The 15,867-nt window shown below is 36.0% G+C and overlaps 2 protein-coding genes and 1 non-coding gene across 3 annotated transcripts; 1 reads left to right on the forward strand and 2 right to left on the reverse strand.

The window, feature by feature from the left end:
* Positions 1 to 661: 661 nt before the first annotated feature.
* LOC125238080 lies at positions 662 to 3,015 on the reverse strand. Its single transcript, XM_048145370.1, has 3 exons — positions 2,885 to 3,015; positions 1,996 to 2,553; positions 662 to 963 (listed from the first exon to the last, which is right to left on the reverse strand). The coding sequence occupies exons 1-3, from the start codon at positions 2,922 to 2,924 to the stop codon at positions 662 to 664; spliced, it is 900 nt and encodes a 299-aa protein (XP_048001327.1). The 5' UTR covers positions 2,925 to 3,015.
* Positions 3,016 to 9,036: 6,021 nt separating this feature from the next.
* LOC125238081 lies at positions 9,037 to 12,581 on the forward strand. Its single transcript, XM_048145371.1, has 3 exons — positions 9,037 to 9,062; positions 10,875 to 11,049; positions 12,415 to 12,581. The coding sequence occupies exons 2-3, from the start codon at positions 10,902 to 10,904 to the stop codon at positions 12,579 to 12,581; spliced, it is 315 nt and encodes a 104-aa protein (XP_048001328.1). The 5' UTR covers positions 9,037 to 9,062; positions 10,875 to 10,901.
* Positions 11,732 to 11,805, reverse strand: Trnak-cuu. Its single transcript has one exon. It is a non-coding gene; the product is annotated as a tRNA-Lys (tRNA).
* Positions 12,582 to 15,867: the final 3,286 nt, after the last annotated feature.

Raw genomic sequence — 15,867 nt, forward strand, 5'->3', positions numbered from 1 at the left:
GCGATGAAACCGTTAGAAAATTTAAAATATTTGCTTCATGTTTACATCACTGACATTCGATGACTTTCGACAACGGGTGTCAAATAGTAATCCTTGCCAGTAAAAGAAATTAGTTCAGCTGAAAATCCGCAACGCGGCGAGGTTCAAATAAAAACTCGTCAGGCTATACTTAATGCAATGTAATTAATCAATATTAGAATATATTGTTATAATTGACTTGATAAATATAAGCAAACTATAATCATTAAATTAAACATGAACAATTAGAATTTATTCAAGCTTCCATAATATTCAGAAATTAAAAATAGAGAATATTATTATATTAAATAACAAATTACAGATATTTATATGATACCCGAGTCTGTAGATGAGCTAAGAAGACCGGCATGATACAACTAAATTGCAAAAATAAAACAATTTATTTATTCGAACTACCTTCGATATAATTTTGCGGTGTTATAAAATCAAATTGAGCGTTGAAAAAGGTCAGGCTGCAAAGACATAGAAAAAGGACAAATATACGCTACTGTTTACGCTAATAAGGTAGAGGGATTTGCGTATCGTCCATTATTGAGCATAAGCGATTGGCTTCTTGTCTATGGGCCCAGAACAGCACCCAATTCTACACCTCGTCTGAGCATCCATTAATCCCTCATTATCGCTAGTGCTGCAGACATCTCTCGACAAACTCTTCAGTGACCTCCACCATCCGTTCCCCGTACTGCGGGCACAGATCCATATGTGCCAGCACCTCCGGGCTTCTGTCCTCAAACGCCACCCGCTCAAATGTCAACGGATTGTTGAAAACCCCCTTCGCCTTCACCGGATCCATCAGAAAATATGGCAACAATATGAGTGAAGTCACCATCCCAAACCGGCGACTAATTTCAAACCAGCGTAAAAAATCTTCGTAATCATATCCCAAATCGTTTAGTCTGTTCCTCGTGTCGACATTCAGAGATTCTGTAATAGTATATTATATAACGGTAACGTTATGAAGGCTATAAAAGTTGAGTACCGCTGTTAGGTCACGAGGCTTGCCGAGTGGCCTAAGTAAGGTACGAGACTTTTATAGCCTTCATAATGTTACGATTGTATACTATACTTTTTCTACGACAGCCAAATACATACGTATTCGAGAATAATAAAATGGGTTACTTACGTACTTCATATCATGAATGGGAACATTTGTGCGGATCTTAGGTATTCTGTCCGCAATGTTGATGGCGAGAACTTGTTGCACAATTCTTCAAAATATGCCAACAACGCGGTTTCAGAGAAAGTTGAAACATTTTTTTGCAATTTCCATGTCAAAACAATCATAACATTTTTGGTGACTTTTCAGGTAACAAATTGTCAGTCACTTTGAGCGCCATAGCCTTTGTTTTCTTCGGAAGTACATTGTTCACCAGAATCACTCATAATCACTTAAGTTTTTGCACAATAACGTCGAATTAAAACAAACTACACAACACCGAAATATGTAGTTCAAATAGTTTCGTCAAAAGTTTACAAATGTCAAACATACCATAGACAAGAGAAATAGAAAATAAGCCGGTTTTCAATTACGAAAAATATGGTTGCGTTCAAGAATATTTAAATATCGAATGTAAAATTATTGGATAAACTTATGATTTTTACCTTTGTTTTGCAATATCTCATATTAAAAACGCATTTCAGTTTATTTTTTCATCTTGATTTAAATTATGAACCTAAATATTATATTATTTATTAAAAGTTACTTATTGCTGCAAATGAAAACATACCTGATAAATGGAAGTTGTGCTTTTAAAAAAAAATTAACAGAACTCCTATATTCATATGATTACTGCTAGCAGTCATCATATGAACCTATAGACAAATAGACTTTCTCATCGTTACTCAAATGAACTTAATTTGGATACCGCTGACAATAATCTAATTGACAGATTTAAGTGCTGGAGTAGAAAAATATTTTAAAGTAATGCCGAAGCATTGCTTCTTCATGTTCCTCACGGAAGCTTCGAGAAGTAGTCGTGTACAAAAGCACGGCGATGTCGAACGCTGGAGGGCCGTAGCGCGCGCATTGGAAATCTAACAAAATCGCATTAGTTGGGACATCGTTTTCGTATTTAAACATAACGTTGTTCACCCAAATATCCTTATGGATGATTACATTTAAGCTATTACTCTTATCCGGGTCATCAAAGCTTGCTAGAAACTGTTTCAAAACGTCCGCTTCTCCAAAGTTGTATTTTGTAAATTTTCGGATGATGTTGGCGGTGAGTTTAGCAGCGGCGTGAATCCAGGGTGTGTCTTTGAAATTGCTTTCTACTATGATTTTTCCGTGGTCTTCCATGATGGAATAGGGGCTTTGGAGCGCGATGCCTCTTTTAGTCTCAAGGTTTGCGCAGCCAGCGTGGAATCGTGCCACGGAGGTTAGAGTGGCCATGATGTGGGGAAAGTCGAACGTCTGAAGATGATCTCGGACGATGTAGCCCTCAGGGGCGAGATCAGGCATCACGATCACGGAGTCGTTACAGAAGAGTGCTTTTGGAGCCCATGGTGTTGGACCTGGAGAGATAAGTAAAAGGTAAATTATGTTGGTCTTTGAACTATTATTAAATTAAAGAGTTCCTTCAGCACCCCCAAACTTATCGCGGAAAATGTTTAAACTGACGAAAAGTAAAAGGCGTTAATATTAAAAGCCCATAGAATATAAGATCTCCCGAACGTTCAAGCTAAAGTAATGTTTAAGCAAAAATTTAAACAAATATCTGATGTGTATATTAGGATCCAGCCCATTTTGTTTAGAAAATATTGCCGGTTATAAAAATACAACCTGTATTTCGTCTACAATACATTACGCTGGATTCGAAGATAACGCTATTCAGTTTATACTCACTGTTTGTTTCCATATCTTCCATCAGCTTGAACACTGTCATTTCCCGAACGAAGAAAGCATTTTCCCTTACAAATTCCAATTTACTTTCGTTATGAAGTGGCACACATTTCACGAACAACGGAAATGTATGGCTCTCGCCTTCTACCTGAAATAAATAAATAACAGTCAAGTCAGAATGGTCTTTAACGCCATAAACACTATTGGCGCTAAATTTCCTTTCAAAAGTTACCGCGTTTTACAAAATTTCCAATACATGGGTCGACAAAAGCATATTTAGTCATAGAAACATGCTCACAAAATTTCTCTGAACTCTCTTGAGAATTGCAACCTGGGGAGAACATCTGGACATACAAGAAGCCAATGGAGTCAAACCGTACTCACAAAGACCTATTAACTTATTATTTTTGCAGAAACCAGTTAATATCAAAGTGACCTTGGTATGTTCCAGATATTAGGTTCTTAACCATGTAGATAACACTAGAGCCAATGATTTTTTTGTATTGTTTTTAATGATGACAGTTTTTGAATTATTTGCCGAGCCCAAAATGTAGCTTACTTTACTTTACTTATTACATGTTACGTTTTATGTGTTTGTGGTACAGTTGATCAAATAAAGACTTTTAGACTCAAAATGCGTTACTAAGAACCGTTAATTTTAAAATGAAGTGTTTTTGAAAATTAATGTGAGTTACCATGTTTTTAGGGTTCCGTCCGTAGTCAACTAGGAACCCTTATAGTTTCGCCATGTCTGTCCGTTCGTCCGTCCGTCCGCGGATAATCTCAATATTCGTTAGCACTAGAAAGCTAAAATTTGGTACCAATATGTATATCAATCACGCCGACAAAGTGCAAAAATAAAAAGTGGAAAAAAATGTTTTATTAGGGTACCCCCCTACACGTAAAGTGGTGAGTGATTTTTTTTTTTTCATTTCAACCCTAACGTGTGATATATTGTTGGATAGCTATTTAAAAATGAATACGGGTTTTCTAAAACTATTTTTTGATAATGCTCATATTTTCGGAAATAATCGCTCCTAAAGTAAAAAAAATGTGTCCCCCCCCTCTAACTTTTGAACCATACGTTTAAAAAATATGAAAAAAATCACAAAAGTAGATCTTTATAAACACTTTCTAGGAAAATTATTTTATACTTGATAGGTTGAACAGTTTTTGAAAAAAAAAACGAGAAACTACGGAACCCTACACTGAGCGTGGCCCGACACGCTCTTGGCCGGTTTTTTAAATAATAAATACGTTCACCCTAATATTACCAATGATATTACCAAAGTGAAGTGAAGGCCATTTCATCAACACTAAGTCATTACTTAAAGTGGAAACCTATACTAATGCATTATTTAAAACTGTACCTACTCAGGATCGTGGATCTACTTTTTAGCGATTACATTCTATAGTAAGGCGGCCAAATTAAAAAAAGTCGTCTAGTTTTGAAGTTGATGTGACTGTAGAGTATACTGCTGACTAGTGGTATGGTTGTGATCGGTAGACTTTACTGAGTACGAAATAATGACTTGTCACTTTCTCAGACTGCGGGGGGGTTAACTATGACGTCACAAAAACCGCGGTCCTGGATTTCAATTTTTTGCCAATTTGTCTAGAACCCCTTATCCAATTTTGAAAAATGAGGTGTCGATTGAAAGCGTATAACATGCGGATTAAGATTTCTTATAATATATGCGAAAAGTATAGTGTTGTTACTGTTGTTAGTTATTCTTTTATTAACAATAATGCAAAAAAAAGTGAGAATGCAAATGAGTGGCAAAAGTAAAAAAATATTTTTGCATTATTATTAATAAAAAAATAACTACAAAACTATACTTTTAACGTAATACCAAATCTTAAAGGGCACTGTATAAGCTTTCCAATGACAGCTCGTTTGACAAAATCGGATAAGGGGTTCTAGTCAAATTGTAACCCGGGACTGCGATCTTTGTGACGTCATAGTTAACCCCTCCACAGTCTGAGAAAGTGACGTCTTTATTTCGTACTCAGTAAAGCCTACCGATCACATCGATACCACTTGTCAGCAGTACATATACTCTTCAGTCACATAAACTTTTTCCGAGACCCTCTGGCCACTCTACTGTATACGTGTATTGAAATTATCTAATAATTATACATTATACGCTACATAAGCGTAGGGGGTGTGTAATGATTGGTATAAACTTTTTTGGTATAGTAACATTTGATATAACAACATTTGGTATATACTTAAAGGATATAATCATTCATTTGACATAATTAACATTTGGTATACATACATACATACATACAATCACGCCTGTATCCCATAAAGGGGTAGGCAGAACACATGAAACTACTAAAGCTTCAGTGCCACTCTTGGCAAATAACACACACACACATACACATACACACATACACATACATACACATACATTTGGTATAACCACGAAATATCTACTTTTATTTTGTATAATGATTATTTCGTATAACATTTATAATAACCGTTATATGGTATAACTATCTATTGATATACTACTAGTATAATATAACTACCAAGCAGTATAAAGAAAGCATTTCATGAATTAATTTTATTCTTTTTTGATGGGATCGCAGTTCTAACCTAACCTAACCTACTTTTCTGATAGCAGTTCATATGTTTAAGGGGCACAGTTATAACCTAACCTAACCTATTTTTTTCTGGTAGCAGCGAGTTGTGTGTATGGGTCACAGTTCTAACCTAATCTACTTTTCTGGTAAATTACGGATCTAATTTATTCTATATTTTTATTATTCTAACTGTGCTTTAGAAAGAATTTGTGTTATACAATTTATTTATTATCGGAAATAAGCATTATACACAAAGTATGTTATAATAAATGTTATTCGAAAAAATGATCATTATATTAAATAAGAATTATACAATTTGTTAGTATATTATTTGTTATTATATGATTCAATAATTATATCAAATGATCGTTATAACGACTAAAAATATATCAAAAAAAGTTATATCGATCGATACGCACCCAAGCGTAGGTATGCACGTCTAATTGGTGTGAAAACAATCCATTAGAATGCTTTTTAGTATTCATTCCGGTTTCGTACAGCAGCTAAGTGACTTCTAGCAATTTATTCAATACACTATATACCTTTAGAGACATGGAAACAAGTTTTTTGGATTTGCTCAGACCACTTTACATTCTCAGTTTTATTTTCTGCATTCCCAAGTACTCTGTGCATGATGGAATTGTTTCAAACATCAGCGTCAAGCATATATTTATTACGATAATAGCAAATTGTTCTTTAATTTACCTATTCTATCACTCTACCCAAACCTCAGATTTAAAGGAGATTTCCTTCAAACTCTATTACTTCGTAATATACGGCCAACATGTGTTTTCTTTCGTCATTATAAGTTTTCATAATATTAAACTGAGTAAAACGCGCGTTACATTGATGAAAACACTTCAAGAAATTTACAAATTTGAAAGACACCATCTGTCATCTAAAGTGGTAAAGAGGAAGTTGAATATTGCATGTGGAATTCTAGTGTATTTATATATTGCAGTAATTATTCCAAAACTAGTCCTAGATCCTTACTGGAATTGGGCACGATGCCTGTTCCTAGCTCTCAGCGTTATCATAGACTTTGAATTGTTCTTCGTAATCTTTGTTATCAAATTCTTGGCTCTAAAATTTAAAACATGGTCTGAAACTATCAATAAATTTTCCCCTGAGCCCAACTGTCAAAGTAACTTTATAAGCTTAGACAGTCCAAGACAAGAAACAAGAAGTACAAGTACAAGAAGTAAAAAAGAAACTGATAATTCAAATGAAAATGAGCAAGATATAGATAGCGTCATAGAAGTACGCCAAGAATATGATGTCGATAATGTAGACGAAGCTAAAAAACTATTTGAAGTGTATGAACAATTAGTAAACAGTACTAATCTGATGAAATATGCATTTCAATTCACTGTGCGTAATCTGATTCCTATTTATACACGGTGAAATAAAAAAGGACCGTTCAGACTTTGCATAGTGACTTCATGATGAACAACTTTTATTATGGAAGAAATGCTGAAATGGCAAAAAAAATATTTGGTCCCATAGAAAAAGTTGTTCAATAGGCTACTAGACTCTTATCGAATTTGGCACAAGAAATGATTGTTTCCTGTAGTATTTGACATAAGAAACCAATTTTTATAGATTTTGGGTATTAAAAGTGTATGGTGGCTACGTATTTCTGATTAAAAATGTGTGTAATATTTATTTTAACTTTGGCCACCGAAAACGCTGTCAGACGTGTAGTGACGTCATAGAACCTAACTTAACATTAACAGAAAATTTTGTGCTCAATTCGATTTACGTCATGCGCAGACAATCTATAGATTAACATGGCTAATGATGTTTTTGCCTATTAAGTTATGGTTAAAGTAAACTTTATAAATGTTTTTTTTTTTTGTAGTTTTCAAGTCGAAATAAAATATGGTAGAATTTTTTTTCGGTTAAGGTAACGGACCCAATCATGGACAGTTTAAGGAAAATTTTCGCCTGTTTTTGATATTTCACTCATAAATGTAAAAATTCTACCGCTAAGCGTGTTAAATCTTGAATGTCCTATCCTTCTTTTACATTTCAAGCGTGTTGCAGAATGGATACTCCTATTAGTTTCTTCATACTTAACAAATTAAAACTAGGTGTTTTTTCTCCAATTATGGACGGCAGTTCTCCAGTAATGGATCCCCCATTATGGACAGTGAAATAAGTTTAAAATTTTACTTTTAAAGCCAACTGATACTCAATGAGTCAATTTTATATACCATAAGTACAATTAGTTTGAGTTATTTTAGTATAAATTGCCAATTTAAATACTTAGGACATTTGATAAACGCTGACCTTAAAGACGATGCCGATATTGAGCGTGAGCGCAGAGCGTTGTCCGTCAGGGCAAATATGATAGCCCGCAGGTTTGCTTGCTGCTCTAAAGAAGTCAAAGTTAGTTTGTTCAGAGCCTACTGTACTAGTTTCTACACAAGCAGCCTGTGGGCAGACTATACATATAAACGGTACAACGCTCTGCGCGTTCAATATAACAACGCGTACAGGATGCTGATGGGGCTGTCCAGATTTTGTAGCGCGTCAGGGATGTTCGCAGAGGCGCGGGTAGACTGCTTCTACACCACTATGCGTAAGCGAGCCACATCCCTGGTGCGCAGGATACGGGCCAGCTCCAACAGCATCCTGACCATGATTGCGGACAGGGCTGATGGCCTATACCTAAATAATTGCTGCATGACCCATGCACTTAGGAATAAGTAGATTTAAGTTAAATGTAAATAGTTACGTATACTAACACTAGTCTTAAGTTGTTCTATATATTATGTTACTAACAAAAATGATCCAAGTTGGTCCTAAATAAATTAATATTATTATTATTAACATAGGATTGTTTCTTGTAAATTTTTGTTTTGTAAATTGTTCCTTGTCCATCATAGGAGGTAGGCATTTTTTCGGTTCCAGTAATGGACACTCGCAAAATAACGCCATTTCTTTATATCTTTGGAGCAACAAACTAGTATGTTTTATACCTTATCTCATGCTTAATGCAGCAAGTAAAACGCATTCAAGTTTACACCGAGTATTATTTTTTTATTATTTTATACATGAACTCTACTCTCTTAGCAACATTACTAAGAATTCGTCTTGATATTTTTTTCAGTAAACTGATGAATTTTATCTTGTCGCCAAATCCTTCAGAAATAACCGAATTAATTGAAACTTCAAAATTAAACAGCTCTACAACTCTAGTTTATGGTACATAGCCGTCAGTTTTTAGAAACAAATTTTAGATACTTATTTTTAAGGATTTGTGTTTTTTTGTCCATAATGGCATCACCGTCCATTATGGGCTATTTCACCTTAATTGGACAGTAATGAATAATATAAAATAGACTTTATAAAAGGGTCAAGTAGCCTATATGTCCTCAAAAGTCACTGTGCAAAGTCTGAACGGTTCGGTTTTACTTCACTCTATATAATATCTGTAATATTCCTGCCAGTGAATTTATAATGTCTGATTTTTTTTCATTCTTGAATAGTTACTATTTTTCAGATATTCTTCCACGCGTTCACATTATTCACGCAATCATTGATATACATCGCAGTGCTCATTTTATGGGGCACACTAACTGATGTGAGTATTTTTAATGTTAAATTGCATCTATTAGATCTATATGTATGGTCACGGACTTTAATAGTTGATCCACTTCTAGCTCATTGTATACTGGACATCTCATAGTTAAGCTATGACGTTCCAGTATAAAATGAGCTAGAAGTGAATCAACAATCAAAAGTCCGTGACTGTACATACTATGTTTGGTTTCTGCATGTAAGCTTTCTTTTTAGCAGTTGTGAGTTGTGACTGCTACATACCTAATCATTGGGCATTAAAACTTGAGAGTATACAAAATGAAAGAAGTCGTTTGAATGTCTAATTATTTACAGTTAAATACATCCCATCAAAAACAAAACTTGTAAAAACATCAAGTCTCGCAACTCAGTTCTTCTGGCGTAAAAAGAATTGAGATCCCTTTAATACCAAGTCGGTTAATTTATTCAGTCCCTACTTAAAGGACCTTCTGCCGTAAGTTATTACGTAGTTTACCTATAGCTAACCTAATAATATCTTATAACGACCATATCAATATTAAATATATTTCATGTTTTTAAAGAAAATGGACTGATTTGGCAATCGCATGAAACAATTTTGTCAAAGGTGTAAATTGCTTCGAGAAAAGGATGGTACGGCCGTGCCTCTTTTTGCTCGACTTGGCAGATAGTTACACTATAATTATCCACATAATAATGGCATTTTATTTATAACCGTCACTGGAGCATAGGTTGCTGCCTAGAGGAAGCGGAGTGGCTGGTTTTTAGCACATTGAAAACTCGTTTATCTACCTACATCCATATCATAAGTGGTCTATATTATCGATGTAGGGAACAAATCAAATTATTTTATTAATTATATAACACTAATATACTATACCATACACTAAAGAAAAAGCGATCAAGCCTACTGGTGGCGAAGCCGGGAATCGAACCCGGGTCTCCAGCTAACGCGGCTGACGTGCTAAACCGTTACACCACCTCGACCACCCGCGAGCGGCGGTATGGTATCTATTTAAGTTTATGGTCTATATTATGCTTAGGAGAGATAAGCAAAAGCCCTATTATTAATAAATTAGTTTCTGCTAGTGTATTGTATAGTATGTTTTGAGTTATTTTTGGATATCGTGGACTCACAGCGTCGCATTAATGTGTATATTCTTCAGGAACTCAAAATCAATTAAAGACTGTCAGATGTCGTTCACTCTCGCACCCTTAGCTATTTCAGTCACGTTACAGGTAGGGAAGGCTCCGCCATAGAGAGACTTGTTCAGGGAAGAGTGGGTACAAGACCCAGACTGTGCCCCTCAATGCGATGGACAGACCAAGTGAGGGCTCTCACCGGGTCACCCCTAAAATCCGTGCGCGCGGAACGCTGCAAATAGAGCAATATAAATAATAATAAATAAATAAATATTATAGGACATTCTTACACAAATTGACCGAGTCCCACGCGCGGTAAGCTCAAGAAGGCTTGTGTTGTGGGTACTCAGACAACGATATATATAATATACAAATACTTATATACATAGAAAACATCCAATATCTGTGCTCATCACACAAATAAATGCCCTTACTGGGATTCGAACCCGGGACCGCCGGCGTAGCAGGTAGGGTCACTATGCGCTAGGCCAGACCGGTCGTCGGGAAACCATTAAAAAGGCAGCACAATATGGCGGGAAACCATTAAAAAGGCAGCACAACGACCCCAATGACCACGACTACTCAGACAAGAGTATACGACTTAGAAGAAGATATCGTTATTTTAACTTTAAGATATTGGCAATCGATACTTTTATTGAGATCAAAGAGTTAGAACTTTTATTTTTACCCTCAGTTTGACACGGACATAAAAAGCGGCGTGATGATAAGCCACTCCACGGGCGTCATCACATGGATTGCAAAGGCTTTGGTAATAGAAGCTTTCGTGGGAAACGCGATGGCGGGCTTGTACACTGGCGTTCGAGCTTCGCGTACCGCGGCCAGTATTTTTCTTGGACGGCGGCATGATGGTAAGCTAAAAATAACATAACAAAATACTTCCTAGAAGTTCTGTTCTTCATCTAGATGATCGTACGATCGTATAGTCGCAACTGGTTTAAAACGCAAAACGTCGAGAGGTACGTTAGGTATCCTCAAATTATTAGTAATTTCACCGCAGGTATGAGCGCAATCTTTTGGCAGTTTTATGTATGTAATTTTTTACTTATGGTACAGAGTTTTAAAGACATTTTATATAGTGACAATATGAGCATACTTACCTCTGGATAACTTTTATGAACTAATTCTGTGTCCGTGTAATTTTGAAAGTGTGGTTAGGAGAAAGTGAACTATAAACTCGGGAATCACTGAGTGGTAAAGTAGGTTATAACGTCATTTATTAAATAACATTACATAGTTGAATAATTTTAAGCTAGTTTTATTCAATTGCGATCATTCGTTAGTCAAGGATTGAGGCAGGGGCGCTCTCAAACAAACTCTTTGTAATTGATTACTTTTCTTCATAACTCTCAGTCATATCATAAATACCGGCCTCATTTTATTGCTCCCAGGGTGATTTCAGTCACACACTTTTACTGGCACTATTTTATGGGTTGGGTTGTTACTATACACTGGAGAAGACAGGAGAGACTTTTTACTAAGAAATGTTTATAAACTGAAATACACTAAAGAAAAAGCGGTCAAGCCCACTGGTGGCGAAGCCGGGAATCGAACCCGGGTCTCCAGCTAAAGCGGCTGACGTGATAAACCGCTACACCACCTCGACCGCCGAGGTACCCGTCGAAATTTCTCTAGTGTATGTTATCTCTGAAGGCTAGGCGCCTTTGACCAACTCTAAGGGCGAGCAACAAGAACTAGTGAGGGGAAAAATAAATTTCAGTTGCTGTTTGACGTTTTATCTCGAGACGCTGACGTGTAAAACACACACGCACACGTGTGCGCTTTGACATGTAATTTTTTTAATTTTATGAATAAAATAAATAAATAAATAAAATAAATATTATAGGACATTCTTACACAGATTGACTGAGGCCCACGGTAAGCTCAAGAAGGCTTGTGTTGTGGGTACTCAGACAACGATATATATAATATACAAATACTTATATACATAGAAAACATCCATGACTCAGGAACAAATATCTGTGCTCATCACACAAATAAATGCCCTTACCGGGATTCGAACCCAGGACCGCGGCGTAGCAGGCAGGGTCACTACCGACTGCGCCAGACCGGTCGTCAATGAATATGAATAAATGAATATGAATATATATGAATATGTTAGACTCCAATGTTGCAACAGTATTACGATGTACTCCGTTAAACTGTGCCGTAACTCAGATGTTTTGGCTCATATACTTAATCTTTTTATTTCTCAGTGGCAACGACGCGACCAGCCAAGAACGCTCTGCGATTGTCCAACAGCAGGCCATGCGGCTTCAAGGCGCTCGGCGCACTGACCGTCGACGCTGCGTTACCGCTGCGACTCGCTGCGCTGGTCGGCTCCTACACGGTCGTCTTGTTGCAATTCGCGTTGCAGAAGTAATGGTCGTTGTGTTTAGGACAGTGTTAAATAATTACCTACATGAGGAGGATTCCATTGTTAAGGGGCTACTAAAGGAGCGACTGACAGCTCATAGGCCACGCTTGTCAATTTCCTCAGCCCCCGCAAGCACGCACACATAGAAGCGCCGAAATGCGTTCCGCGGAGCAATAGCCCAGCTAAAGCTCCATCTAGCTTCATAAATGTAAACTACAACTATCGGCAGTCAGCCAAAGAAAAATATTTCGGCAAAATGACATTGACAATTTCACGCTTCACAGATGGCGTTGTAACTAATATTGTATTCAATTCATTCGCCCAATGTCAAATAACAAAACGAATGGTTCTTAATGTTTCTATCAAAGCTACTATACGTTACTATAGCTTATGGAGTTTTTTCTACACTCCATATTATGCGCCTTAGGAGATTTATAGAGACAGCTATAATATCTATATTAACGAATTATTCTTGGGTATAGGTTTAAGTAGTTTATTTAACCCCTCTTACAAATAACATTTCCTTGCTACCTAGGTATCTAAATCGCGTTGTATTTTTTTTATTGTTTTGCAATACTTACTTTACTTACCCTTTGGAATATACCATACGTTCTGCAACACTGCTAGCCCCGTGATGTAGGTAAGTGCGTTTTCACATTATCCTATCCGATATCACATGTAGGACCGATATCCCATATATTTACGCCGTCATCTTTAAATTTTTCCTTGTACTTCTTTCCTACATATATCCGATGTCAGATTGGATAATGTGAAAACGCACTACGTAGGTACCTACAGCGAGTCACTAGCCCCGCAATTCCCGTTTAGTTTGTACATTTTGGATCACGTCTCTGATTTGGATAAAAATTGGTAGGCTGATAGTCCATGATGCTGAGCAAGATTCACTAGGTTTCCCAAAATGTCCTAGATTGATTGTATGAAACTTTCCTTTTTTGTTACCGAAAATGCATAGAAATCTGGTAACAACAAAGGAAGGTTCTTGCTCAGCATCATGGACTCTATCAGCCTACCAATTTTTATCCAAATCGGAGACGTGATCCAACTGTATAAACTTAATGGGAATTGCACAGTCGGCCTCTTCACCATTTTTTAGTTCTATTTTTCACACCCGTGGCGCAGCAGCTACCAGATCTTGCTATGCCACTATGCGAATACAGGTGATGCTATACGGAAACGGTCTAAGGAAACCTCTAGATTTGAAATTAATGAAAATTGGCGTAATTTACAGATTTTGCAAGAAAAAAACACTTCATTTTAATAACTGTCAAAATTAATTTTCTGAACTTTTTGCTGTTTTTTTTTTTATTATTATAAATGGGCTTACTCTTGACCACAGACTAGCCAAAGGCAAAGACGTGGCCTACGATGGAGTGAATATAATAATATAATATAATATAATACGGAATTAATATGAAATTGAGTCTCACTCAATTGTTCTAACATGATCAATGGACTCTATTGTCAAATTAAAGGTGACAGCTAGTAACTAGAGTTGCCAAAAGCAACTGAGTAGCTACTGACGCCACGGCCAACTCATTTGTTTACTTTACATATTTTTATCAGACTTAATAAAATTTTAATTCAAAATGTTCATGTTTCTCGAATAGTTGTCCCTTATGTTTTATTTCTGAATGGTATATAGTACCTACATTACGATACAAGTGCAGAAACTCGTGTCGATTTTTTGACAGCTTGTTTAGGATTTCCTCTTCGCACGAGTATCGTACGATGTTTTTCAGTGCCTACCCTACATATGACCCTTTGAAATGTCGACCTGACAGAAATAGCCTGGTATGCGAACTTGTTCTGAAAAACACCATACATGTAAGAACTGAAATAGTAGGTACATTATTAACATTTGGCATTTTCGCGAGAATAATCACCAAAAATATTTTTTCTAAGGTAGGTAAAATTTATGGTTTTCCTACTCAGAATCACGAGCCCTTTCGATCTGGGGCAAAAAACAAGAGATAAAATAATGGTCCCGAAATTTTCTATTATTTCGCATACTTTTCACTTTGTAACCGCAGCACAAAGTGTTTGAAAAATGGTAACGAAGTGGGAAAAATTAAGTTTTTTTTTGCAAATTCAACAAGCTGCAAATTCCACTTCATGCCAATTGAAATTTAAGAAAATTCATCTTTAGGTATGCAAATTCGTCATTTTAACACAACATGCTGCAAATACTTTTTTTTTGCAAATGCAACATTTCAGAAATTCAACTTCTGGCTGGACACCACCTCAACTCACTGGCACCTCAGATACTACGCGAAGACCAATCAACATAGACTTACATTAGATTATAATTATATTGTCTTCGGATAGGACGATAGTTATTTAATACTCATGAAATAAAACTAGCTTTTAATGTCGTCGTCGGAAAACATCAGGATATATTTATAAGTAAATTAATTATACGCGATTTAATCTCTTTTCATTCTTAGAAAGAACGTTGAGTTTGCGGTCCCTTCATTGTTACACGGATCCGAATTAGGGTCCATGTAATGAACGTCCGTGTACCCGTGTTACGTCGTATGTCCAAATTCATGGAATTTAATTTTGAAATGAATATTGCTAATCACAACAATAAATTGCTGTAATATTAAAAAAAAAGATGATAATTGCTTATTATTAACAATAAATATGGCAGGGATGGAACTTGGCAGGAAGAAGAAGTAATAGCTTGTATAATTAATTAATTATGCAATCATGCGCTTATTGTTATGATTTTTTAATGTAAGGTACAGCGGGGCAAATCTCGACTGGGGGCAAATGTAACTGGTCCATTTTTTTCATGTTTTACAATGCTTGAATTATTAATTAGAGTGTCCACTGGGGGCGATACGGAATTTTGTCACTAAAATACCGGTTGAAAATAAGAATTTTCTGAATTCGAACGCGTGAGACTCAAAAGCCGGCCCGCTGCTTATATATGGTAGGCGTGTGCAGTGGATCTATGTAGAACTCATCATCATCATGTATGTAATAAATAAACGTTTCTTAGAAATAAACAGATTTTTGTTTATCATAATATAAAATGGATCAGTTACAATTTCCCCCCAGTCAAGATTTGCCTCTCTGTACCTTACCTGGTACTATGATTATAACAGATATACCCATTTTAGACTAGCGGTCCCGTATGGTATCACTTAAATTCATTTGATTGAATTGATTGAAGTTTGTGTGTCTTGATAAAAGCTACTAACATTACGTACACTTTGTTTTATTGTAAATTATTAATTTTCTGTATTTACATTACAATTAGGGAACA

The sequence above is a fragment of the Leguminivora glycinivorella genome, chromosome 22, assembly GCF_023078275.1.
Source record: "Leguminivora glycinivorella isolate SPB_JAAS2020 chromosome 22, LegGlyc_1.1, whole genome shotgun sequence".
Classification (NCBI taxonomy): domain Eukaryota; kingdom Metazoa; phylum Arthropoda; class Insecta; order Lepidoptera; family Tortricidae; genus Leguminivora; species Leguminivora glycinivorella.

Bases quoted from the DNA above. Each gene is read 5' to 3' on its own strand.
- LOC125238080 (XM_048145370.1), bottom strand. From the start codon at position 2,924: ATGACAGTGTTCAAGCTGATGGAAGATATGGAAACAAACA. The intron at 2,554-2,884 runs GTGAGTATAAAC...TTATCTCTCCAG, and splicing joins GGAAGATATGGAAACAAACA to GTCCAACACCATGGGCTCCA. The intron at 964-1,995 runs GTGAGGAACATG...ATACTATTACAG, and splicing joins GACTACTTCTCGAAGCTTCC to AATCTCTGAATGTCGACACG.
- LOC125238081 (XM_048145371.1), top strand. From the start codon at position 10,902: ATGATAAGCCACTCCACGGGCGTCATCACATGGATTGCAAAGGCTTTG. The intron at 11,050-12,414 runs GTAAGCTAAAAA...TTTATTTCTCAG, and splicing joins TCTTGGACGGCGGCATGATG to TGGCAACGACGCGACCAGCC.